This window comes from Ischnura elegans, chromosome 11, assembly GCF_921293095.1.
Source record: "Ischnura elegans chromosome 11, ioIscEleg1.1, whole genome shotgun sequence".
NCBI lineage: Eukaryota > Metazoa > Arthropoda > Insecta > Odonata > Coenagrionidae > Ischnura > Ischnura elegans.
In genome coordinates, this window is record NC_060256.1 from 63,854,972 (window position 1) to 63,881,624 (window position 26,653).

General features: G+C 36.5%; 1 protein-coding gene across 5 annotated transcripts in view; it reads right to left on the reverse strand.

Annotated features, from left to right (window-relative positions):
- The window catches only part of LOC124168068 (uncharacterized abhydrolase domain-containing protein DDB_G0269086-like), a 52,470-nt gene extending 41,853 nt beyond the window's left edge, over positions 1-10,617 (reverse strand). For 2 of the 5 annotated variants that reach the window (XM_046546182.1, XM_046546181.1), the window contains exon 1: positions 10,375-10,617. In XM_046546182.1, the coding sequence (XP_046402138.1) occupies positions 10,375-10,449 (75 nt within the window). In that variant the 5' untranslated portion in view covers positions 10,450-10,617. The remainder of the gene's footprint in view (positions 1-10,374) is intronic. The other 3 variants (XM_046546180.1, XM_046546178.1, XM_046546179.1) reach the window with 2 other exon arrangements.
- Positions 10,618-26,653: the final 16,036 nt, after the last annotated feature.

Genomic DNA, 26,653 nt, shown 5'->3' on the forward strand with positions numbered 1-26,653 from the left:
ATCGTATTTGTAACGATGTTTATGATTGGATGTAGTGTTAAAAGTTTCTCTTTATTGGAAATTCATGGAAAAAACTCTTGTGTAAATTATTTAAATTAGTGATTTTGTTACTACACGTGAAGCCGAAGAGTTTTTGCTACATTAGCTACGCTTACTCATAGGAAAATGGCTTTTATATGACAAATAGTGAAGGAAACATAGTTGGTATACATAGCTTAGCATTCTTATCATAACATCGTAGGATATAGTTTCTAGCGTCTCTTTATGAAATAATTTTCCATTAACGATTAAACAAGTACTGATTGTACCCCACTCTTTAAGTAAAAAAACTGACTCGTATTTTATAAGGCATAGTTTCGAAAATAAAGAATATTTTTTTCATCATAAATACTGATTGCAGAGAGTTTCTTAGGGCTTAATCTGGTGGAGTTCTAAAATATTAGTCGATAAAAACTTTCTGGCATCAGATCGATTTTTGTGGAAATTTATCGATAGTAATGCAGTGACGTCATGGCAAAATTAGCAGTGCCGGAACGCACTTTCTCTAACTTTTTTTTAGAAGTGTAAGATTACTCTGCGTTTTTTATTAAAAGTTATTATATAAATTTCATTATATTTTTTGTGTTGATTACATATTTCAATAAATTTTGTATAATCGTCAGGTACATATTACACAAGAAGTACACATGATGCTAATACAATCAATGTCTTGAAACCGGCTGTGTAAAGAATATTAAAGTGTTTGCTTAAATTTCTAGTAAGCTTTAAATTACTTATATGCACTGAATTTCTTTTTACAAATACAAATTTGTACTTGACTCCCAATCTTTAGACATCAGTCACAACTTAGGCGACGACGGATGTGCCAGAACTTAAAAAAAATGAAGGTAGCGCAGGATTGATCGCCATCCATTCATCAATACCTCAGGGTATCGCTCTCCCGCCCCTTCTGCGCTAATTCTCTCTGCGCTTTCCTCCTTCCCAGCATTTCTCCCTTTCCCTCCCAGCTCTTTCCTCATATCTCACTTTCCTCGCGCCTCAACCCTCCCCGGCCCTGTCTAAATTTGGTCCCACCACCCTCCTCCTCTCCATGGAAACCTTATACCTACGCAGGCCTGCCTGCCTTCGCCTCTGCGGCGGCCGGAAAACCCGTGCGTTTGAGTCCAGGAGCCTCCTTCCTCCCTGGCATTGTACCACCCATGTGCCCCACCCTGCCGCCAGCTTCCCTCAACCGCCCTACCAGCTACCCTCTAGCGCAGACGGAGGAAATTGCCCTTTCCGACGGGAGGTACTCTATGGCGCCCACAGGAAGCGATGCATTTATTTACTTTGGTCGCGTGCCAAAGTGGGTCGCATTGTTGTTCATTTTCGCCTTCAGCGTAATATGAGCGTTATCTCGGGTACATTGCTTGCTTAAATGCTGCTTTACATAATGAGGACTTCACAATATTTTGAAAGGGCCTGGTATCTTATATCTTGGAGGGATAAAATTAATTCGAGATTGGGGATATATTTTTTAGCGTTTGATATTTAAACGCTGTTATTTATTGTTGTTAGGGAATTGTTGGCCAAAAACGACAGGGGAATTGTTGAGGAGAAAAGAAGAGAAAACTGCCTAAAGGGGTGAGAGAATTAAAAAAAAAACACAATTTGAAGAAAATAAAGAGATTTTTGAAAAAAAAACAATCGCCTGACGTGACAATATATTACATTGTAAAAAGGAACACCATAATATTTTTTATGAAAAATTTATGTGTCATTGATATATTAAGGAAGGAAGATAATATTAATACATGAAGGCACTAAGGTTGTTTTTAGCGACAGGTGGTGGGCAAAAAGTTTTCCTCTTTTCGGGGGGCCCTCTGCTTCCCCCGTAAACATTCCCCGAAAATACAATGTACCTCCATTTCTTTGCCTTCTGGAAAAAGGGTGTTGCATATTATCTACCTCACTTTCAATTACAAATTCAAATTATTTAACAGTGAATCTTTCAGGGGGTATACGAATTTCCTCTTTAAGAAATGAACCCATGTACTATGAAAAGTTTTTTAGCCCATTACTGTAAAATTTATATGAATCATAATTGTACAAATGCCGCTTAATTTTTTAAAAATTTAGCTAGTTTTTCTTCTTGCTCAATTTGTCGTAGGTTTTTTGCCCTAAGACGTATTTATGAGAGGTTTACTGTCTTCAAAGGGTATATTCCTTCCATTTATTCTGTGAACCTGTATTATTATAAACTGGTAATCGTCGAAGGACAAGTGGAAGGCAAGAATGGAAAAGGAAGACCTCGAGCAAAATATATGGAACAAGTAAAGAGGGATGTGAAAGAGAAGAAATACGTAGGTGTGAAAAGATTAGCTGATAGGAGAATTGAGTGGAGAGCTGCGTCAAACCAATCCTAGGATTGTTGACCAGTGATGATGATGATGAATAAAATTCAATTAATAACAAAAACAGCATTTAAGATCTGCAAAAAATGACGTCTAAGAGAGGCAAAAAAATATCGAAGAATTTCTGTCAACAAGCGTTTATAAAATGTGACCACCACAGATTTTTCTTAGCGTTCTACGGGAGACTATTTTTGTTGCGCGCAACTCCCAAATAGCCGTCTAATTATCATTGGTTTTATGGCTTAGAATCTTCCAATATAGAATCAAATTTACTCATATTCATAAATACCTTCAAGGTAAGTAATTATTTTTAATTTCCTGTAAAGGCATTTCTTTTCTTTGGCGCGAAGTACTTACGAGTGTAAGCTATCATCGCTTGAAAATGTGTACAGCATTTGAATCCCAAGGTTCTTCATTCGTGAGAAAGCTACGATTTGGGTAAGTTTGGATGACCACTTTGTTGATACGGCCAGCGAAAGCAAATTATTTTTCAATAATTCTACCTGTTTCTAACAGTAAGTCTAAGCTCTTTTTTGAGAATTTCTCGGTGCAGTATTTTGGAGGTTTTTCCTCACAACCTCATTGATTTTTTTTTAATGTTTGCTCTACAGATATTCTACTTAGTAAGATTCACACGTATTTTAGATGACGAGTTTTGGGCATTTTGAACCGATAGATTCAAAATTCTCAAGCGAAACTTATACTTATGGGGGAAAAAGTGTAAATGTTTGTAAATTCTTTAATTACCTCAATTTTTTTCAAATGATGTTCAAAGTGCTAATGATAATATGCAACATTTTCATGAATGTCATTTCTTTCAAGAACCTATTCAGATATCTTTTTATACATTCACGCAATTATTCGAGATAAAATTGAAGTTAAAATGGTTAAGAGCGAATAAAAAATAAAGTTACTTCTGAATCTGAAAGACTAAGGTCTCAATCAAAATGGATTGATCTGAATAGCCCTACTGTTGCGCAGAGTTTGAAATGGGAACGATTGATTCCGCGTGTTCGAATTCATGGCTGAAAACATTTAAAAAGGGAACACTCTTGAGTATCATATTTTTTCTAGCACAACTTCAACTGTCAAATACTGACACACTTTCGATGTTTGGCACAGAGTCAATGACTTTTCAGAAGAAATGGACCGAAAACAGCCTGTTTCACAATGTTTATCGTCGTGAATGGGTGTTAAGATCTTTTTTTAGCCCTTAGGCATAAAGTGGAGCACATAAATTTGCAAGGCCCAGCATTTTTTTTATATCATAATATCCAATTCAAGGTTATTGAATTATGAAGTTGTGCAATTGTTGGTATGGCAATGCAACGAACTAATTAGCGTGATTGCATCAAGGTTTTAGTACTCTATCGCTATGTTTTATTTAGTACGGAATTTCCTTAGAAATAGTCGATTCTTCGGAGTCGCTCTGAAATTTTAGTTGCGTCGTGGAGTGATAGACGATAAATTTCACGCAATAGAAGGTCTGAGTGTACTGCTATAAAGTGATAGTGACGCTATTAATTACAATTTCCGATAAAAAAATTTCATACTAATGTGAATTTAATCTCAAATGGTAAAATGGCTCATATAAATCGCGTTTACACGTCAAGAATAGGCCTTCACTTCAACCCACAGGTTCGGGAAAGGATAACATTGAAAAATTCAATGAGATAAAGTAAACAAAAAATCTTTTTTTTATTTACTTTTATGAGGAATTCGAAGTATGAGAATGACAAAATATTTGCTATCTCCAATTTTACTGTGCCTTATTTTTCCTATTCCCCTGTTTCTTCTTAGTTTTGGAAGTGACATTTTTCTTTTCTTATCAATCTTAGTATTCTAATTCTGATATAGTTACTTGCGAATTCAACCCCTCGCGTAATTTTTCGTTTTTTAATCTTGACGAGTTAGCCTGTGGTTCTATTTAGTAAAATTAGAAGGTAGAATAGTAGAATATCGAAAAATGTGTATTGGTTTAATGCCAATCTTCGTTAACGTATTTTAAGGATTTTTCTCTACCTCGAAAAAAATCCTATATCTCATAACCAGCGGAAAGAAATGTGTGCACAAATAATCTATGGGAATGCATTCCTATTTTTACCACTGAGTTTATATCCTTTGATCTGGTGCGATAATAAACAAAACTGCGAAAGTCTTTTTTATCCAGAAAAAAAAAGACTTTCGCAGGGGAAAATCCAGTGTGAAACTGGGAGAAATGGGGCGTAACCCAAACCCACCCCTTGCAGAATGCTCGTTAGAATCGACGCACGGCTGCCGTCAACTGTTTTTTTTTCTTCGTTCGTTTCCCCCGCCGCTAATCGGAGACCGGAACCATCTGCCTGGCCCAACCACATCCTCCCTCGTCCAAGAATCAGTGAAGGCACGTTTTTCTTCCAAACATCCCCGACTTTAAAGTCGCTATAAATACTCCCATTAGGAGGGAGAGGGAATGTAAAGGGCAACGGACAGTTGTGCCGCGTGATGAAGTAGTAGCACGAGTTGCAGGCAATTTTTTGCATGAGAAAAAAAGACTGAGGAATGAGTAAAGAATGACAAGTTAATGAAAGAAAGCGATTAATTCGCACTTTGCACTCATTAATTTGGGAAACTTCCACTTCAAAATTATCAGGTCTGTATCGCCTAGTGATGCTATAAAAGCGAAACTGGTCGTATAAAAATTTTAAAAACGCAGGTTGCTTACATATTTCGAGTATCGCTTTGCATTGTTTTCTCTCTATATCCCCTGAAATCCAAACTTAAAGTTCGTTCTTTTTCGTCTTTACTTTTACATATTCCAGTTCACCTGTCTTTCAGACATACCAATTCAGTACATTCAGGGTGTTATTTCAGAGAAAGTAGGGGTGAGACTTTTATTATATGAAGTATTCAACATTTTCACATCTATATCTTGTAATGAAGTGCTATCACAACTTTCAACAGACTTGAAATTGTAAAACAGGAAATTAACGTACAAAAATAATGACCAGAAGTAAAATATCAGCTCGCTTTAGTGATTTAATTATGTATATGTTTTTTTCAAAAAGGTAGTTTTACATAGAGACTATGGATTTTTCAGAAAAAATCTTTATTCAATCGTTTATAACTGTAACAACTGTGTCTTAGAAAATGCTCTTCTTTATCTTACGTGTCTATTCAGTGAAAAAAAATATTTAAAAAATATATTATTGCAAAGGCTTGAAATTCATTTTGACTACATATTTATTATGCTTGCGTGCTTGACACCCCTGGCATAATGCATCTTGTGAAATGTTTTTTTTTATCCCCCGCGTTTAATTTTGGTCGAGACTTTTAATTCACAATCTCCATTACGGAAGCTCCAAATTGCATGTACTACGAAAATCTAATCTTTTTTAATTTAATTTTCTTAATTCTTTTGTTTCATACCAATTTTTATTTTTTCTTAAGATTTTTCCTTGCCTGAAAACTTCAGCTCCACGTGCAATTATCGGACGCAATTGACATCTGCTTGTTGGCTTAACCAACGCACGCACCGGCATTCACCTTTAGCATGTGGTTGGAAGGCGGATGAGCGCGTAAGCAAACGCTTCGGATCCTTTGGAATGGGGTCAGCGTGAATCGGAATCGCATGCGTCATGGGTACATTGCCAAATACCCCGCGGGGCTGCGTTGAATGCAAGCGTATACGGAGTGGAAGCAAATGCTGTTATGCTCTTGTGTGCGCGGAAATAAATTGATTACATCCTGTTATGAAAACCACTTTCCTCGTTTGCGTAAGCCTGGGTCAATTTTGTAAAGATATAGAAAAACATCATTCTCATTAAAACTATTAATAATCGTGTCGTGATGATGGTGACCGATTGATTTTTCCTATACTCCTGAGAAAGTCTGTGGTCGCTCCAATATAAACGTATCGGATTTTGAACACGACTAAACTAATGACTATATGTGGGTAAATTTACAAGAGTTGACTTACTAAGCCTTACTTTTCGATGAAACTAGCTTTTAAAGCGTCTTCCTCATATTTTGGCAGATTTGTGTTCAGAAAATCTCAGATTAATAGATTTCTTTCGGAGAAAATAAGTGGCCGTGATTTCCGCACCAAATATTTCTCGATAAAATATGAACATTTTTGATGACTTTTGGTTTTTTGGGATTTGCCCTTAGGCATTATTATCAGGCATTTACCCTGATGAGGTCTCCGGCATAGGAGAAGAAACGTCGGCCATTTTAATAACCTGACAAGGGATATTTCCAAAAACCCATAAATCTACAAACATGGACCGAGAAACCTTTAGTAATTTGATTTTTGATGACGTTTTATAATTTTCGGTTTACTTCATGATTAAGTTTAATTCATTTGCATTTACTAATTTGTGAGTGCATGAATGGTTAGTTATAGCTCTGATTTCAGATCTATATGAGTGAAAAATATATATTACTGCTGCAATAGGCTTATGAAACCGTTCGAACATGGATATAGTCAGTCGGCTTAGTCATCATGATAAGGAGTTTGAAAAATTGCGGACACGTAAACGTTTTTCTCCCTCCAGACAGGTTATATTTTGTATTTTTCGCGACAAATTACTTGTTTGAAAACTAGATTTTCAGCTTGAAATTTTCAGCGTATATAGGATATAACTATAGGATTTAGTTGCATATTCATACATATGAAGTACATAAATTTGACATTTGGCGAAATACTGAGGTAAATTTGACATATTTGAGATGCGGAAAAAATGTACGCCCTGTACTCTGAAAATATCAACGTAATGGCGAAAGTTTTAAACACGTACTTAGTATTAAAAATAGACTAGACAAGTGGGAGCGATGTGTCTTTTAATCAACTTTATCGTATTTTCCACGCCCTTTTTCAGCCCTTCCAAAATCCAAAAATAATTGTCTGCACAAACAGTAGATCTGAAACTAGCTGTGTCTGTAGAGCTCTACCGTCTCTACTTGATTTTTTTCACTAATTTCTTGGTTGATTAGTGTTTGGAGTTAAGGTCTTTAACAATTAAATACATTTTTTTAAACGTGTCGGTATATTTTTAAACCTTCATAGGAATATGCTTTGTTAAACAAGAAAGTACGGTGTGGGGCAGAATGGACTCCTACGGACTCATGACTAAAGAAATATTCTTCTCTAAGCATACGAAAAATCGATACCTCGACTGCACAAACGCTCAAAATCTCCCACCAAATCAATCCGCTCTTCTAGTAGCCTTAATAGTACTAAATGAGCGGAATAAAAATTGGTCTCAATTCTCAAATCAGGGAGCCCATTTTGCCCCACCCTGTATTTCATTGCAAAAACAATCTCAGAAAAAGGTATAAAATATATAAAAACTTTAGCAAAAAGTTTGCATTCAATTTTTAAAGATCTACAATCCGAGACACTAATAAACGTTAAAAATTGAGGTCATGAGAAAGAAAAATATAACTCAACCCTTTTTATCATTCAAACGTCATTCCTGCTGGCCCTTGTCAATCGGCTCGCCACCTTTTCCCATGGCGCAACGTCGAACTTGAGTTGTCAACGCTCCCCGTGCGTCTTGTGTCTCGCTCTTCGCCCATGCGAAAGATTTTAAAGGTGCTGCGCAACGCCCCTTTCTCCACCTCTCTACCACCGCTCCGTGGAACTGAATCACCTCGTGTATTTATATCCGCCAAATGCTATTCATACGGGAGGAATTTTTGTGGGATGATCCCCACTTTGGTCTCAGAGCCTACGACTCGCGCTCAAATCCTCCACCCACCGCTCCTCAACGGTATCCAGGACCAGAAAACTCCCTTCCAGTGTCTACCTGCCGCAAATCGGAGCTCGTGAGCCACATGTGGCTCTTGGACGTCTTTGAGTGCGGCTCTTCCATTACCTATATACCAGGCGTGAGAGCGCCCGTAGAGTTTACCGTTCATGTGCAGAAGACGATATTCTTCCATGAAAAGTCTATTTCGAAGTAGTAACTTTTAATTATGGTACAGATCAAATTTCCACTATTATTTTACTCAAATATTTCCACTGAATGAATTCTTTGGTATTAAAGACCAGCTAAGCGACCGCTGTTTAAGAAAAAAAGTCTCAAACTACCTACGCGGTTCAAGTCCAAAAAATTCGCACTGACAATCGATCTTAATACCCTTTATATTTGGTTCTTTTGCCTAAATACCTAGCTGATATCAAATTTACCGAACTCCACTGAGGTGGATGCTTGGATGGTTGCATATGAACTGGGTGCGTTGACGGCACTGAATGCATATGTTCCGGGCGCTGCGGTACTGGCTGCCTACGCTTCAGGAAGTGTCTCTTCAAAACTCACAATACGTACTCACTCTCATGACATCACACCTGCAAATTTTTGGTGAAAAAATGTCCTAATTTATTTGTTAATTATTTTTATTAAAGAACTCTAGCCGTTAAAGGTAGGTTTTCAAATAAGGTATGAATTTGATATGTCTAGTATCAGTGATTTCTTATATATATCAGAAACTTCTGTATGAATATCCCCAATCCTTCATTATGTGACTGATAAAGTGATTAAAGTACGATATTCATAAGCTATTAGGTTGAAGTGGGGTTACATTTGGGGTATACTGTTCTTTAACTAAACACTGAATTCTTAGACGTTACTGGGTGCAATCGGACATCATAATGATAAAAATCTCAAATTTACGAATCAGATTTTGCTATGATTATTTAAAGTATTCTATGGAACTTCAATAATCATTTCCGTCTAACCAGCCTACCTAGCTGAGTTTGACGTAAAAATGTTTGTAGTGTAAAGCTCTCATGCTAGCGTTCTCTTTTTGTGGTTGACGATCGAAGGACTCAAATTATAAGTAAGTACCCACGATATGACTGACGTTTAATAGTAGGTCAATAATAATTCGCCAATTTCTCGAGGTAATCATTAACTCATTTCTTTTATTAAAAATATACGCAGTTCTTTTAAAAAAGCATAAAAATAAAAAATGGTTCTGTAATTGGAAGATAAGTTGAGAAGCTGTAATTTTTCTTCAGTTTTTTCATTAAATAACTTTGATTTTAGAAATACTTAGGGTTTCAGAATGAAAATCACGAACATGTAAATATATTCCGTACTCTACCAAATAGTGACATGCTACACGGTTAATCATGAGATGGTTGTTTGTTTGGCTAAGATTTTTCTCAAAATCCACTCGTCACTTTGGTAAAAAAAATTGTAAGGTGAATTATTTATAGTTAGGCTCTTAAAAAAACGTGCAAAAACACCAAAAATAAAAAAAACAAAAAGAAATACCGACGAAAATTTAAAGAAACTGTAGTGTTTACTAATTTAGACTCCTTGACTACGTCGCAGATTTATGGGCATTATTTCTGCATCGATGTCAAAAATGTATAATTAAAGTATGAAAAGTATTTCATGGCATTAATTAATGCAAATTCTAAATGAAGCTTACACGGATAATTCCTTCGGTACCATTTACTCGATTTATTTGCTGTGATTACAAAAGTAGTTCCAGGCGCCCCTCGCACGTGCATGAATTCAGCTGCACCACACAAAACTAACTTCCATATACAAAACAAACGTCTGGGATGATACAAAAAGAACTAAACATAAATTTTCGAAACACAAAAAGGGTCTTAAACGATAACACAGCCTATACGAACTCACATATCATTCACATCGAACAATTTTTCCACACCACAATTCTAAGTGACAATTAAAAAAACTACCACTGTCGTACATACCACAAGATGTTTAAACAATTGAAATTAAGAGAGAGAGAGAGAAAGGTGCAATCAAGAAACATCGGAAGATTTCTCTTTGAACACAACAACCGTAAACAAATGTAAACACAACGTTCTAGGTTATTAAACAGGGGAATGGACATACCGAAGGTAAAGTCCACGTCTAAAAGGGTTCAAAACGCTCAACAGGAGCATACAGATCTCGATAACAAATGAAAACTAGGAAAAGTCAGTGGTACACAATTCAGAAATCATTCAACTACTCACGGAAACAGTGTAGGAAGAGATGTTTGGACGGCTGTAAGGCCGACGGGTCGTGTAGAAGTCAGATTCGTAAACCATCTTGAGTCGTTCAAAGGTTTTTCCTTGTCTAGCTTAAATTCTCTTCGGGTCCTTGGACACAATTTTTCCTTATCTGTTCCGCACTGTTCCCTGGCGAAGTCCTGAGGTGTACTGCGACGGGTTCGCTTTGGATCCTCGGATACTTGTGCACGGTAGATCCGCTAGGCGTCGCCCTAGAAGACCCCTCAAAATTCAACCCCCTCCTATTCCTCCCCCCCTGATTTTCAACACCTACGCCCTCTGCCTACCCCCTCCTCACCCCCTCCGCCCTCCGGGAATTGTGGGAACGGGCGCGGCCTTCTTTGGGCGTCGTGCCATCATCCCAAAAGTCTTGCCACAGAAAAACCTGGGTTTCTCCGACTTGTCTCGCTCCTTCCCCTCTCCCCTTTTTCACTTCCCCCTTTCCACTTGGAGAACCTCAGCCCCTCCCCTTCGTCCCTTCTTCCGAACGGTCCGTTCGTGCGCAATACTAACTGGTGACCGCACAATCCGTACGTCATCAACTAACCTTTCTCTCTCTGTTTCTCCAAGTTATCCTCGTCCATTTCTGAGCGACGCACGCCAGCCATTTAAGAATATAGTATGATGCTCTTGACGGGTCGGGAAAACTCGTGGAGAACTTGTTGTCGTAGCCATTGATAAAACTTCAACTAAGTAAGCATACGGCCAGCCTGAAACAACTACGAATGCTACTAAAATTTCACTCGCTTTTCTGTCATTTCCTTCAGTTATTCTCGTCCCTTGCCAATCGACACACCCCTGACCAAGTGAGACACAAGTTGAACACCCAAACAACTATTGCTTTAGGAAATTCTCGAGTCGTACTCTGGGTCTAATTTTCACGGTAACCGACTTTTCAAACATAATTACCAATTTTCTCGGAGTAGAGTTGAGATTTTTATCTCAAAATAAATTAATTGTTGGGACGTAGGCTAATAACGCTATATTATAAACTTTCCAACCAATTATACCTCCAGAAAATCTAATGATAGATATGTCCGTCGGGAAATGTGTAGATAATACCGGCTTCTAATGCTTTAAATAATCATGATAGTAGATATCGCGTTTTAAAATTCATTCTAAATAAACAGTTATGTTACTATTTCTTTTAACTATGGATGAAATAATTTATAACCCTCGGATTCTATTAATTGATTTATAAAATTGTGGTACACTGAATATTTATTATATTTTTTCTTCTAAACGTCTATTCAATTTTTTTCCATCGCCCGTAGGAATATGCAAAAGAACATACCCATATTTTCTGGGATTGATGGAAAAATATCTCGCAATCTCATGCAATTTCTTTATTTCTCACTTTGCACGACGCAAATACCTCTAAAAAATCCAAGAAGATTGCTAAGGAAAAACCTAATAAGGTTCAGATAATGCTCGTACGTAAGACACATTTACGTCTTTAAATAATGAGAATCATCCTAGGTGTCCATTCATTTTTTTCTTTAGAAATTCGTGTAAAAAAACTCTCAAACCGGCCATAAATTAAAGTGTAGGTTTCAAAATACGTCAGGCTAGCCATATAGCCATATGGTCTATAAAAATTATAAAAGTAAAAGAAATTAACGTGTTATTGCAATTTAACTTTAAAAATGTGTGCATATTTTATTGAAATAAGCAATTTATTCATATAAATTCAACCCAAATGTTGGTTTTTTAGACGTGAGGGTTAGAGCTCACTAGAATAATCTAAACCGCAGTAAATTTATCATAACTTTATACCAATGACCACCTGGTATCGAGAAGAATTTCTAATTGGGGGTGGCCGAAAGATTCAGCCAGATTTGAACACTGTTCCCTTCGATTAGAAGCCAAGCGATCTACACATCTGGCCATCACGCTCTTTCCTTGATATATTGTTTTTATTTTTGCAATAAATTACCTAATTAATAATGATGATTTTTTTCTTACTAGCCTAGCTATTATGGTTATATTCGTGACCCTACACTATCTGGAGTTCCTTCATCATTTTTACTTCCTTTAAAACCTTCTGATAATTTCTTGTCCACCATCACGTGTAGCGCCATTTTATTTCTCTTGCTGAAATGAATATATTTTCCTTTTTATGCGCTTTGAAACCCTCAGCTTTTTTATTCCAATACTGAAGTTCTCTACGCTTTTATCTACCTCAATCTTTTTCTGTATTCTCCCTCTTCGCCTACTTCTTTGCCCTACTTCCTGGATGAATGTCACAAGATCCGCAGCTATCTAAATAGAATTCAAAACGAATATAAGGAATATTCTGATAAAAGGGGAAAAAATACTTTTTTTACTATAAATACTTTATAATAATAATATTAATAATAATTTTTATATATACTTATTTTGATAATTTGCACCCTGAAGTTTAGTTTTAAATCATTTGAAGTTAATTAATTTCCTTTAATACATTTCTTTGTGTTCTGAGATAAAACTATTTTTTTCATTACCAGTTTACCTTATTAATCATTACTCTGTATGAATTTAAAGATTTTCTTTGGATATGTGGTTCTTATGCTTGGTAACGTGTTCTCTTAATAGATTTCACCCATCATAGTCCCATCGCTAGCCATTTAATTGATATATTTTCTATTTGGTAAACATTTTAACATGCCTAGTGCTTTGCACCATTCCGTAATAGTCTGGTTATTAGAAGAAAGGACCCTATTACGTGTGAAGTAGACATGTTGCTTACCTTGGCATCATTTACGCCATTCACGGTGGTTTCGTAAATAGCCAGCCTCTTCCCCCGTTAATGAGATTTTACTTACCATTGAGAAAGTCGCATTCGAGAAGTCTTATGACCGACAACCTATGGCATAACCGTGCGTTAATTTCTCATTATTTAATTAATAAGACATTGAACTGTAAAACCACGTAAAATTAAATAAAAGTAAAAATTTTACAGCCTTTATCCTAACATGCCCTTGAATCGGTATTTTAAATTTATTTTGAACTCCAAAGACGTATGTGATGCTGAAAATGTTAATAATTTTTTTTAATTGTATTCGATTAAATATAAAATGCTAAATAAAATTTACCAAATTGATGACAAATAAAATACCAATTTACTCAGGGCACGGGAAGGTTCGGCTTGAAAACAATCAAGATAACTAGTGAAGAATCAATGAAATCGACCTTTATCGAGTTTCAGTATTAATTTAAATCTATTCAATGAAATATTTTGTTGGGGTTTTCAAGAAGTTAGCTGAAGCATGAAGCTAAATTAATGGGAAGGAATTTTCTTTACGTTCTTTCTCGTATTCTTGAGTACTTGAATTAAAAACTAAATGTTTCAATTTTAATATCGCATTTTTTTCTATGAGCCCCGTTGATTTAGCAATGATGGCCTGGATTAGGCAAACATTCATGATATCGAGTGAATCATTCCTCAAAATATGCTATAATATCGCCCATGTCTTAGTAAAATATCAGGACAGCTTTTGAACTTGATAAACTAATTCATTAAATACATCATATCCCATGTCGAGTTCCATTTCGATGCCAAAATATATCTCCAGTCATACTTCCTATGATAAGTTAAAACAGTGAGAAAGATAATCTTTCTTCATTTGACTTTGTATTCTCGTTGGGATCTCTAGTTCAGAAAGGCGTCTTGTGTAATTCTAATATGTAAATTATGGTGCTGCAATATGTAATTTATTTAGTGCCGAGCACTTTAATATCAGGTATCCATGTGACTTAGCTGAGCAGACTTCACAAAGAAATTATTTACCTCGCTCTCCTGTAAATAGGCGTAGACGAAATTGAAATTTATTGCCAGCGAATGTTCGTGTGGAAATTACATTATCAGCCTTTAGGAGAGATTTATATCCACATATACTCATTTACTGATGACATACCTTATTGAAATATGAAATCTAATTCTTAATGTTAATTATTAATTTAGTTTAAATTTGAATGATAATATATTCTTTTTGTATTACTATTTTTGTGTACTATGTGCTTAAGAGGATAGTTGCCCGTTGATCTTGAATAAAAAAATAAATACCTTGTTCACACCCTTGAAATAGTAAGTGGGTCATTAGTGGTATCCTTGTCACTTTTTTGCTTCGTCACACTTGGACGTCATTTCCCAGGAATCATTATTATCGAATCACAATCCCTTTGGCGAGCAGCCAGTGATTTTTCGTCGGTGTGAGTCGTGGTGGCTCTACTATGGACTAGGGGAATCATCTCTACGGATGTCGGAATGAGGAAAATGCTTGCGATGTGAAAGGTCAGAAGGCTGGCGGCATTGGATGGAACGTTAAATCCCTTCCCTCACTCCTGCCGCGCTTCGCACATGGCTGAGTGAATGGAGAGCGGTACTCCGTGATGCGACGCTATAAATAAAAGACGTCTCTAATACGTCGCATATTCATTAGCGAGGATCATCCTCGGTGGCAAATTTAGCACGTCGAAACAATACTCTAACGCGCGTCCAGTTTCTTTGCCTAGCATGAACGGGAGAACACGATTTCCAAGATGCAAATGCGATCTACTTTTTCTTTTGTATTTCTTTGCCTTAACGAATTACTTAAATTCTGCCTCTTTCCTACGATATATCTCTTGCGATCGCCCCGATACTTATTGCGGACCTGGTAGAAAATGCGCTTCCAAAATTCCCTTATAAACTTAAAATACACATTCACAAGACGTAATAAACTCAAACATACAAATATATCCATAGGATAGGAAGGAAAAGGATAGGAACAATATCAGAAAAGGGACGAGGATAACGGTGCTGTGGTAGATGGAAAAAACCATAAATCAGAGGGCGAGGGATTCGAACCCAGAAACTATCGATTGCCGATCGAGTATAAAAATATTATCTAAAAATATTTTACTGCCAAGAAACCGATAGTCAACGCCACTCAATTCGTATATGTTTTTCTGGCAGATTTATTTTAGTGCGCTAAGTTATTTCGAACCTGTCTAATGAATATTTTTCCTGTTGATTCACCCCTTTTCAATAAATTTTTATTTCTCTGTCGTTCACGCAGCAGGTTTGAATTGAATAGCCACCAACTCGCGACTCATGCCCTGGTGTGAGGTTCTCATCTGGATGTGACTTCACGTAAGTCCATTCTCCCTTTCATTGCTAACATGCATGGACCGCGAGGACCTAATATTTTGTTCAATAGTGGACTCGTCTGCCCAAATACATTGAGAGAAAGGTGCAATTTTCTCGTCAATGTAGGTTAATAATAGATTGTCAGCGAAGTGCGACAGTAGAACCTTAGGGCAAAATGTTCATTAAGTCACAGAACGCATCACCTAATTCGTCTCGCATCAAGATTGTATGTGGAAAGCAGTAAGCCATGAAGCCATTTCTATTTCTCATTGAAATAGCTTGTAGATTTGTTCAAGCCCAAGCGACTGACTTTCACGCAATCAAAAAAATTGTCTATTTAACCATACCGACGCCTTTTATTAAGAGATTCAATATCCCTCCAAGTAAATACAAATTAAAGAAATAAAATATCTCCTCAAAGGCTGCTTCAAAGGCTATGAAACCGGCAGCCGATTATTTTTGACTGGAAAGATTGTATGTACTGCTCCATGGTTTGCTGCTTCTAAATCAACCACAATAGTCAATGATCGGAAAAACATTCCCCTATTACCGGTTCCCCTATTATCGGTTACATTCCCGTTTCACGCAGTCAAGGTCACTCTGGAAAGTTCTCTTTTTATTCGTCAGGTAAAAAAATACCAGTGGGGTACAAAGTTCTTCCCTACACATGAATATAAATATGAATCTGTGGTTTATTACTCGGTCAGGGGGAATTATTCCCCTTGCTATTACTATGAAATTCTTAGAGGCCCATGCAGAACAAATACAAATACGACTCATACAATTTTTTTAAGAGTTCCTTTTCTTGGATTAGACTAACTGCAAGCGTATTCCACCCCTTGAAATGTGTGAATAGGGTGAGTATATGCCTGTCAGACTTAAAAAGATTTACTGGACCATTAAAATTTGTTTATACCTTCCTATACTGCATGAAAATATTTTGTTTTCTTCTTGCTGGTGAAAATCTTGTGCCTTTAAAGCTTGTCATTGAGTTATTTTATGAAATATATTTAAGGTATCTTAAATTCTCTAACATTTATTTACGGTAGAAAGATCGCATTTTATCTCAGATATATCTATGTATTTGGCACAACGCCACCTTTGTTTTTTTTATTATTATTATAATATTTGTTGGTGTGATAGCAAAACGCCTTTTGGAAAGTAAATAAATATCTCTGACCGAATACATTGTATTCTTTCGTCAATTTGCATCCCTTCCACGATGCCACGCCTGAAGCAATACTTCATATCGGTGCGATCTGCGACCGTTTCTTGTGATATTATATCTTCCAACTATCGTATCTCTCATATTTAGCTAGTGGACTATTTTATGGAGTCATTTGGCTTTGATCTTATTTTTATATTCTCCTAAGATCATTTATTTTTTATGGATTTTGAGGGCGTGGTATAATGCTATTGATGTATCCCAGTTGATGGCTTTAGATTTTAATTTATGTGTCTCTACCAGTATGAACTTATTTTGACCCTGAGCAATTCCAATATATTTTGGTTGTGATGATACAGATGATTATGAGATAACGATCTCTAGTCAATAATTATTACCAATCGTAGATACATGCTTTCATAGTAATTCAAGCCGTTAATGCCAAAATTGCTGAACTCCATTCATAAAAGTAAGTTTTTTTTAATGTCTTTAAACTTACACAGAATCTTACTTTGATTCGTTTCCCATGTAAGGAATCTGACATATCCGTTTTTCTTAGTATCAGCCTCAAGTATTAGAACTTTCATTTACCTGCGTGGAGGTTAAGAGAATTACATATAATACGTAATCTACTCTTGGCTCTCTATATTAATGCTAGTAATTTTAGTAATTTTTTTAATTACTGTATAACCTGTAGATAAAAGAAAATATGCATTTTAATCCACAAATACGCTAATTTTAATATTTCACCTTCCATGAATTCATTAAAGGTGGAAAATCGATTTCGATTAAATCGATAAAATCGAGTTTTAATTTTCGATAATCGATGAAATAGAGATGGAGTCATGATCTTCGAATTTCGATCGAAACTCGATTTTTCAACTTAGATCTTGACCATTTCGTTTGATTTCAGCAGCATAACTATCGGCGTATGATAACGTCACCTCTCCCTATTAAATGGCTTTCCTGTAAGGCCGCTAATATGGGATAGGCACGCCCTCCATCATCAGAAAAGCATCATAATCAGTTGGTTTTTTAAATTTTAGATGAGCTGAATGGTTCCAGGCGGTGATTCCAGAACTTAAATGTGCGCGCATTTGTAAATGTTTACTGTTAATAATTCTATCCCGTATTATGAGTAAATTTTTAGGGATTTTTTTCTAGTAGTGTGTATTTTGAATGTTTTTTTAATAAAAAATAAATATTTTTGTACGAACTGTATATTTTTCAAAGAAGAACGTCGATTTTTCGATTAATCGATCTTTTGGTTGAAATTTCGACAGTTGTTGAAAAGTCGAACTCTTTCATTTCAATTAAAAATCGTGTACTCGAAAAATCGGTATTGACCAACGTTTTTCCATCACTAGTGAATGCATGTCGACGGAATGCTTCGGATATAATTGAGGCAGAGAATACCTGTCCTGGTGTGTTTCAATCCACCGGAACGTATCTACTTCATTTCCCAGTTCTCTCAGCACCGCTTCGCGAAGCAAAGTTCGCTTCAGCGGTTGAGCGCATAGATCAGAGAACAAGGGGACGTGCGGCGCCCGGCTGATATCTAACCGTGAAGGTGGCAAAGGGGGTGGGGGGCAGCAGACTTTCTGGCCCAGACGAGACTGCCCAGAAATATCTGGCACCGAGAAACTTAACACAGCTTGGAAGCTGCTGGATGTGGTTTCCAACACCCAAGCCGCAGTCAGTATTCAAGCTCCAAATACTCCGGGAAACCGCGCGCCGGCGATTAAATTTTTTTAAGTTTTCGTATCCATTTTGCCCAAATAACCTGAAACCATCAACAGAGGAGATAAAAAAAACACCACTAGGGGGAAGTATTGTTCGGAAAGTATACGAGGAAATATTGAAGTAAAGACTTGATATTTTCCACGATTATAAAATTTATTACGACCTACGTTTCGATGTAACTACGTACGTCATCTTTAAGGTACGAAATGTGTACATTAGTAAGGAAGAAGATGATGCATTAACCCTTAATAACCCAGAACTGACTCTGAGATAAATCAAATTTCAAGATTTTTCATTTTGAATACTTGAAAATTTTACACTCAATTAGAAATATCGTGGCAGCTAACTATTTCATCATTAAAATTAACACTGTAAAATAATGGGTAATTTAGATATTTCCTGAATAGAGTTGAAAGATTAAACATTATTGATGTCGCTTAGAAGCAACATTGGGTTATAAAGGGTTAACATGGAAACCTATGTCTTAATACATTTTAGAATCATGGAAAGCTGCAAGTGTTTATTTCACTATGGAAAAAATTCTACTCCCTCACGCTTGAATCTTCGGATTGCATTTGAGGAAATATTTGTTTTTTTTAGTTATCAACGATTTCGGCTAAAGATAAAAATAAAATTGACATTTCATTGTGTAGTCGTTCTTTCGTGCCTTGTAATCAATTCCTGAAACGATCTACAGGGAAGCTAATATCTACGCAAGATTTTTCGGGGTAGAGGGAAAAATATTGTTTGGCAATTTTATGACGAAGTATTAGTTTTATTAGTTTATCAACCATTTTGGCAATAGTTAAAATTAAAATTGGTTCTCATTGCACATTCGTTCTTTAATATCTTAAAATAAATTCATGAAATGCTCTACAAAGAAGCTAAACTCAACTAGAGATTTCTTGGGGTGAGGAGGAAAATACTTTTCGGAAATTATCTGTGGAAATATTAGATTTCATTAGGTTATCATCTGTTTCGGCAAAAGTTTAAGTTAAAATTGGAACTTCACTATACATTCGTTCTATTAAAGAAACAGCTTCGCGATGTAAATTCTTCCGATATTGATTTTCTCTTGGATTCCATGAGATTCATGAGATACCTCTTTGTTAGGAAACCCGGTAGGCTGTATGACATTTACAGACGTGAGCTCGGGTGGAATCCCTCGTTTATTTTACCTCATGATCTCCGCAATCGCTAAACCTTTGGAAAGTAGTAGGTGGCCTACTTTCACATATTATATTTCTGGATGATTAGTCCCTCAACCATACCTGTAATTAATCTTTTCCCTTGATTGACCTCTCAACTTTTATCGAGTCTCTACCTGTGTATACTTGGATATTCCACTTGTATGAATCACTACTACCACTTGTAGCGAAAATTTTAATTTTATTCAAAAATTTAATTCCATACCTACTTTCCTTGTTTTGATGAAACAAACTCTCTAAAGGTACAGCGCCCACGGAACATCAATAACTGTTCGTCAACTGTCATGCAGGATCCTGGCACGAATGCATATTTCAAAAATTCATTCCGCCCATCAAATACCCCTCTAATAGTCTGCAACTTATCTTCGCCTCTGATTTTCCTCATTTCTGTCGCATCATCAAATCGAATAACCCGCAGTATTATTTTGACTCAATAATACTGTTTACTATTGGTCGCCCGTCTATTTTACTCCAAAGTTGTGAAATATTTTCATTTTTGACTTGTAAAAACGATAAATATTAGCAATCCCAGAACCTTATTTATTTCAGAGTAATTTTCTTCATTCTACAAAGCTTATGCCTTTCAATGGTGATCCATTTTCTAACAACATCAAAGATGTTAGGACGCAAAATTAGCAAAAGAGGAAAAGACAGAATAAAAATTCCGCACGGCGCACAGGATTAGACACAAAATATTACGCCTTCGGATTCTACCCTTTTTAGTGGCATGAGGTTTTGTTTACCACTCCTATTTCAGATTGCGTGAAATAAAATTTTCTCCCGATAGGAATTCCCCATTTTCATATTTCTATCATCTTCTCAGCAAGATGCGCCCAAGGTTCTTCTCCATCCGTTCTTCTCCATCCGCATTCAACATTTTAGGCTTCATCTCCACCGGAGTCACTACTACCCTCCTCCTGTCAGCGCTGTATGTTTAGATGCTGAACACGTCCTTCTGCAATCTTTAGATGAACGCACTCCAAATGTGTGTCACTATTAGCAAGATTGTGGATAAAGTGGCAATGAAATTGATCGATTTTTCATTCCAAACTTTACTTAGATATAAATGGAAGATAACATTGTTCGTGCTACTCCTTAGTTATGAATTTAGGTAAACATTAGCAAAGCACTGTCTCATATTATGTTTCTGATATCATCAAGCAATTCAAAGATCTCAATAATTATACTAGAACAGCTAATTTTTACAATAATTACAAACAGTGCTTTTTTATTATTACCTCAAATATATCTTGAAAGTTATTTTGACTATAATATCCAAAGGGCGACGCCGATATCTTAGCTCCTCAACTACACTGTAAGTATATGAATAGTCACTCTATGAATTCAGTCACATCAATACCTCAATTCATCAATACCAAAATTTGGTGCCACCAAGCATCCTGTAAAGATAGGAATAATAAAATTGCTGTATATCATAGAGAATATCATAGATATATCATACTCAGTACGAATAAATGCACGGGTGTCGGAACCTTTCAGGATAAAGGCAGGCGTAAGACATGGTGATGGACTATCCCCAATCCTATTCAACTTAGCAATAGAAGAAGCTCTTCAAAAAGTAGCAAAAATGGACGAAGGCGTAACAATTGGCTCCAGAATAAATATACTTGCTTTTGCAGACGATGTGGTAATTTTAGCAGAAAATTTAGACGACATACGCCGGCTTACAAAACTTTTCATGGAAGAACCAGCTAATCTAGGACTAAAAGTAAATGATGGAAAAACTAAATATATACACTTTACAAGAAATGAAATGAACAGAAATCAAAATCCTCTCTACATAGACAACCACAAATTTGAAAAAGTGGACTCCTTTAAGTATTTAGGCGTTTTTATTTCAAGAGAAAACAAAGAAGCAATAGAAATACAAAACAGGCTAAATCTGGCTAACAGATGCTTCTACGCCTGCAACAAACTCATGTCCTCAAAATTACTATCACACACTACTAAAATCAGAATATATAAAACAATCATAAGACCCGTACTGTTATATGGAAGTGAAACTTAGAAACTGGATAAAAAGGAAGAAAGAAAATTAATTGTTTTTGAAAATAAGATCCTTAGGAAAATATATGGACCAATCTCTGAAGGAGGAGAGTGGAGGAGAAAACACAATAGAGAATTAAGAGAGCTATACAAGGATCCAGATGTAGTGTGCGAGTTTAAATGTAGAAGAATTAGATGGGCTGGTCACATTTTGAGAAGAGAGGACACTAATCATTTAAAACAAGTTATAATGAGGAATCCTGAAGGAAGAAGGCCAAGAGGAAGACCAAGGCGAAGGTGGTGGGACCAAGTGAAGGTAGATCTGGAGCGATTAGGAGCGACCGAGGAGGACGCAGGAAATAGAGATAGATGGAAGAGGATTGTTGGTGCGGCCAAATATCTACTTAGATATGTATGGCCCTGGGAGTAAGTAAGTAAGAGTAAGTAAGTATATCATAGAGAATGAAAATCAATACACCACTTCATCTAACTAATCCAACTGAGGAGCAAACGATTTGGTAAATGATGTTAATACTGAGGTATTACATTAGAATGAAAGAGTATAATCTTTTATATAATTCATAAAGGTATGTAGTTACCATGTACGGCATCAAAATTTGATGATGGTATTCAAATTCTTCAATTTCCTTAGTTAGAAAATAACAGCAAATGTTGGCAGGCAGCAAGACCACTCCAGCTTGCGAGCTTAACTTCTGAATGACCACCACGAAAGCACCGCAGACGCTAGATGAACGGCCTCACAGATAAAACTAACAGATTTTGGGACTGAATGTAGATAATTCACACTGTGTATGCGTCAAACCAGAGAAAGTTGCAAATACTACCCATTACGAAACGATGTGGACACATGTTTCTGACCTTATCACTGTAAATGTGGCCTTGTAAGAGCATATGAAAGCTTCAAGCAAATCCAGGAAATTGCCCATGAATTGGTTATCGGTATCGCCTACGACTTTGTTCATAACTCCATAAACATTGAATCTCCCAAAAATACAAAGTAAATAAGAAAATTGCTGATAAGTTGAAATGAGTTACCCATAGCATTGAAAATAGTCGACTGGGTCCAATGGACCCAGTCCGTCCACTATGTAACTTTGTAGTATACTGTACAATGTAATGAGCCCATTCTCGTTATTTCTTGCTATGTTTAGAGGACATAAATTTAGGTAAAGTCACGGCGTCAAAATGAGTTTCGTCCATTTTTGGCATAATTATAAACTTTCAAAACTACCAACTGGGTCCATTGGACCCAGTCCGTCGTTCTATGGATGAATGAGCAAATGAATTTTCTAGTTCTTGCAATAGATTTTCCTTCTCACTCCGTATCTGTGCAAAAAACAATGCCTTTGCTAAAATAATCTCACATTTGTTTCCTGAAATTAGCAATAGCATATTTCCTTGAATATCGGGAATAGTAAATAAGTTGTGGCTATAATTAGAATTTGATGAGTGAGTTTTACATGCATTATCGCCAGTGTGGAGTGTTGGATCACCTTCTCAACTAAAGAAATAAATACTGCGGAATTGGGGACTGGTTTGGGTGACATTAAGATGGATGTCATATCTTCAATGAAAATCTACTTTGACTGGAAGAAAACCTGAGATAGTTAATACATCAGTCTTTTCTTTTTTCATTTCTCTATCCTATGCTGTGTTCTAATAGTGAAATTAATTTTATACATTTTTCTGCTGATCGCATGTGAATCTCTCTCTAATTTTGACCTGGTATTGAAGTACTTTTGCAACTTTTTCAGGGAATTTATCTTGTAAGAAATTACGGAACTGTTTTTCAATGTCTTCTCTCTTATAAAAGTTTTGAATGGTGAATTTATCTACACAACCATTTTTCTGTCTTATCTAATTTATTTTTGTTGATTTTTCTATGTTTGACTGTGTAACACTCCTTTATAGCCATTTCAGTCATAGCTAATGGTGTTTCAAACTCATTAAGACCTACCATTTCATAACTTTCATTTATTTTCATAAGTTGTTCTTCGCCTTTAATGCCTGATAAAATTTAAATGAAGTTATCTAATTTCATGTTTCTTTCATTTCTTTTTTTATGCAGGAGCTCGTGAAGAAATTCACCCGAGAAATATTTTATATTGCACTGACTTGTTTGCTAATTTATGTTATTATTATAAGTGACTGTACTAGTTCCCAATAAATATTATTATTATCGCCTTTTTACATTTATTTAATTTACATACATATTGTTAAGGTTACCCTACTATATACTGCCCTATGGCCGTGGTGGGTCTTTTCACCAAATATATATCAAACCAATTGTTCCGTAGCCGTTCCCAAAAAGGAGATAAGGTAAGTTTAAATCGTGCTACTACTGTGAAAGGCCAAAAATATTGACTTAAAAATAATGTATTTAATTAAAAATAATTGTTGAAGTATTAGAATTTGGCGAAAATTGTTTAGCAGTCGATGCTAATACCATTTAAACTTGTTGTAGGCAAATCTCTTTCCTAGCAATGGCGTTTTCTGTGGAGTGGGAACCTAATGCTCTGGCCAATCAAAACTTCGTTGTGTCTCAGCGAAATGTAGGCATTTTAAAATGCGCCATTTGGTCATTTGGGAGCCAAGTCGCAGCCAGCTCACAAGCTCCCCGAATCTCAAAAACACTTCATCGCATTGCACCGAGTAGGTTTTTTTTAAGGCTTGAAACACAGTGTTCTTCTTCCCGGTTAATTATACTATAAGGAAGCTGTTTTGCTTGAAGCTGAAGGATCGTGTCTTCCTTGATGAGAATGCTTTAGTAGCAATTGATATTTTAAAGAAAATAAAAGAATAAATATTTCTAGGGTTCGATAAAATTTTATAAAAACATCACCCTATTCTTTGTGGTTTATCAAGCATAGGTGGTTTTTTAATGCATTAGTAAACCTTGGTGCTATTTTAAATATATTAGGGAAGCTTAAAAGTTTATTCTTTTATTTTTACGAAGTAAAGCCTGAAGATATCGATGAGAAATTTTATTTCCCCATTTAAAAGGTAAGTACATATCAGCGCTGAAAGCAGAGGATGGGTATCTAAGCAACTTAAAAGCAGCGAGTAGGTAAGTGAAATACTTTGAAATAGCAGCAATGCAAATATATGTCACCATTCACAATCACATTAAAAAGTAGTTACCTCATTAATTTTCAACTGAGAAAATAGCTTCAAATTTAACCTTCAATTTTACATTAAATGCAAATAAATATGCGGAAAGAGAATTATTTTGCCGAAATTAACACCGATATACTCAATTTTGAAATGAGAGGATCAAAGGCTGCTGTAATAAATCCATGCAGTTGTGGCAATAATAACATTTACGATAATAACTGCTAAAATATTACAAGCCTCGCGGAGCCAGCTTCGGAGATGCCGTCTTTATAGCGCATTTGGGGTTCCGGGGACCAAAAAGGTGAGAAATGAGGCTTGAATCTCCACGGCGAGAAAACCGTTTAAGGGGGTATCCCTGTATGTCGCCCCGCTTGACTTCAGCTGTTGTAGTTGCCGGGCGAATACTCACCCTACTCCACCATGCTGTGTTCGCCATTGGCTGGTATGGTATCCAGCAGAGGGAGGCAAAGCGTGGGGGTTGCATTACGAGAAGCCAGTCGACAGTCAACAAGCCCGAGAGATGCAGAAGGGGACGGAAAAACGTAAACAAATTCTAATGATACCATTTACGAGCATACCTCCTGATATAATATACGACACTAATAGCCAGACTCGAAAATGTCCATATTATAGCAAAATCTGACGTCCCAGAGGGAAAAATCTGCGAGGTTTTAGGCTCTTGCCTCCACGGCGAGAATAACATACAAGGAGGTATCCCGGTAAGTTGTTCCACTTGACTTGAGCTGTTGCTCTTGGTGGACGACTACTCACCCTCGTTCCCTAAGCTCTGTTTGCCATTGGCTGGCGATGTGCTCCGAGAAAAGAGGATAAGCGGAGGGGGTGCATTACGACTAGCCAGCCGTTCAGGGGAGGGTTGATAGGCCAGCCTTTCACTGGAAAGTCAACAAGCCCGAAAGCTGCAGAAGGGGACGGAAAAACGTAAACAAATTCTAATGATACCATTTACGAGCATACCTCCTGATATAATATACGACACTAATAGCCAGACTCGAAAATGTCCATATTATAGCAAAATCTGACGTCCCAGAGGGAAAAATCTGCGAGTTTTTAGGCTCTTGCCTCCACGGCGAGAATAACATACAAGGAGGTATCCCGGTAAGTTGCTCCACTTGACTTGAGCTGTTGCTCTTGATGGACGACTACTCACCCTCCTTCCCTAAGCTCTGTTTGCCATTGGCTGGTGATGTGCTCCGAGAAAAGAGGATAAGCGGAGGGGGTGCATTACGACTAGCCAGCCGTTCAGGGGAGGGTTGATAAGCCAGCCTTTCAATGGAAAGTCAACAAGCCCGAAAGCTGGAGAAGGGGTCGCAAAAACGTAAACAAATTCTAATGATACCATTTACGAGCATACCTCCTGATATAACATACGACACTAATAGCTGGTTTCGAAAATGCCATTTTCAGAGCAAATCTGATGTCCCAGGGGCAAACTTATTCGAGATTTGAGGCTTCTTTTTCTACGGCGAGAATACAATACAAGGAGGATTACAGTTCAAGGTATCTCTAATGCTTCCTAATAAGGTCTTTCCTCGTACTTTGGGAGATCTGAATTCAGGCAGGAACAAGACGAGATGACCAAACCGTCGCGGCTGCCAGATAAAAATGCTTACATCGTGATTTTCGAGATAAACCTCATCCTCCAGTCGTCGATGAATCAAGAATCTTTAGGTTAGATAAATTCTCAATACAATAACAGCTTTTGGTCACCATCGGTGCCTAGTTTTCAATTTTCAAACCCAAAAAAAGCTTCCAATGTGTCAGCAAAAACAAAAAAGTGGCGTTTTCATAATAAGTATGCATTGAAAAGTGATAGATTTATGTTTTTCCATCAAAATTATTTTTATTCATATTTTA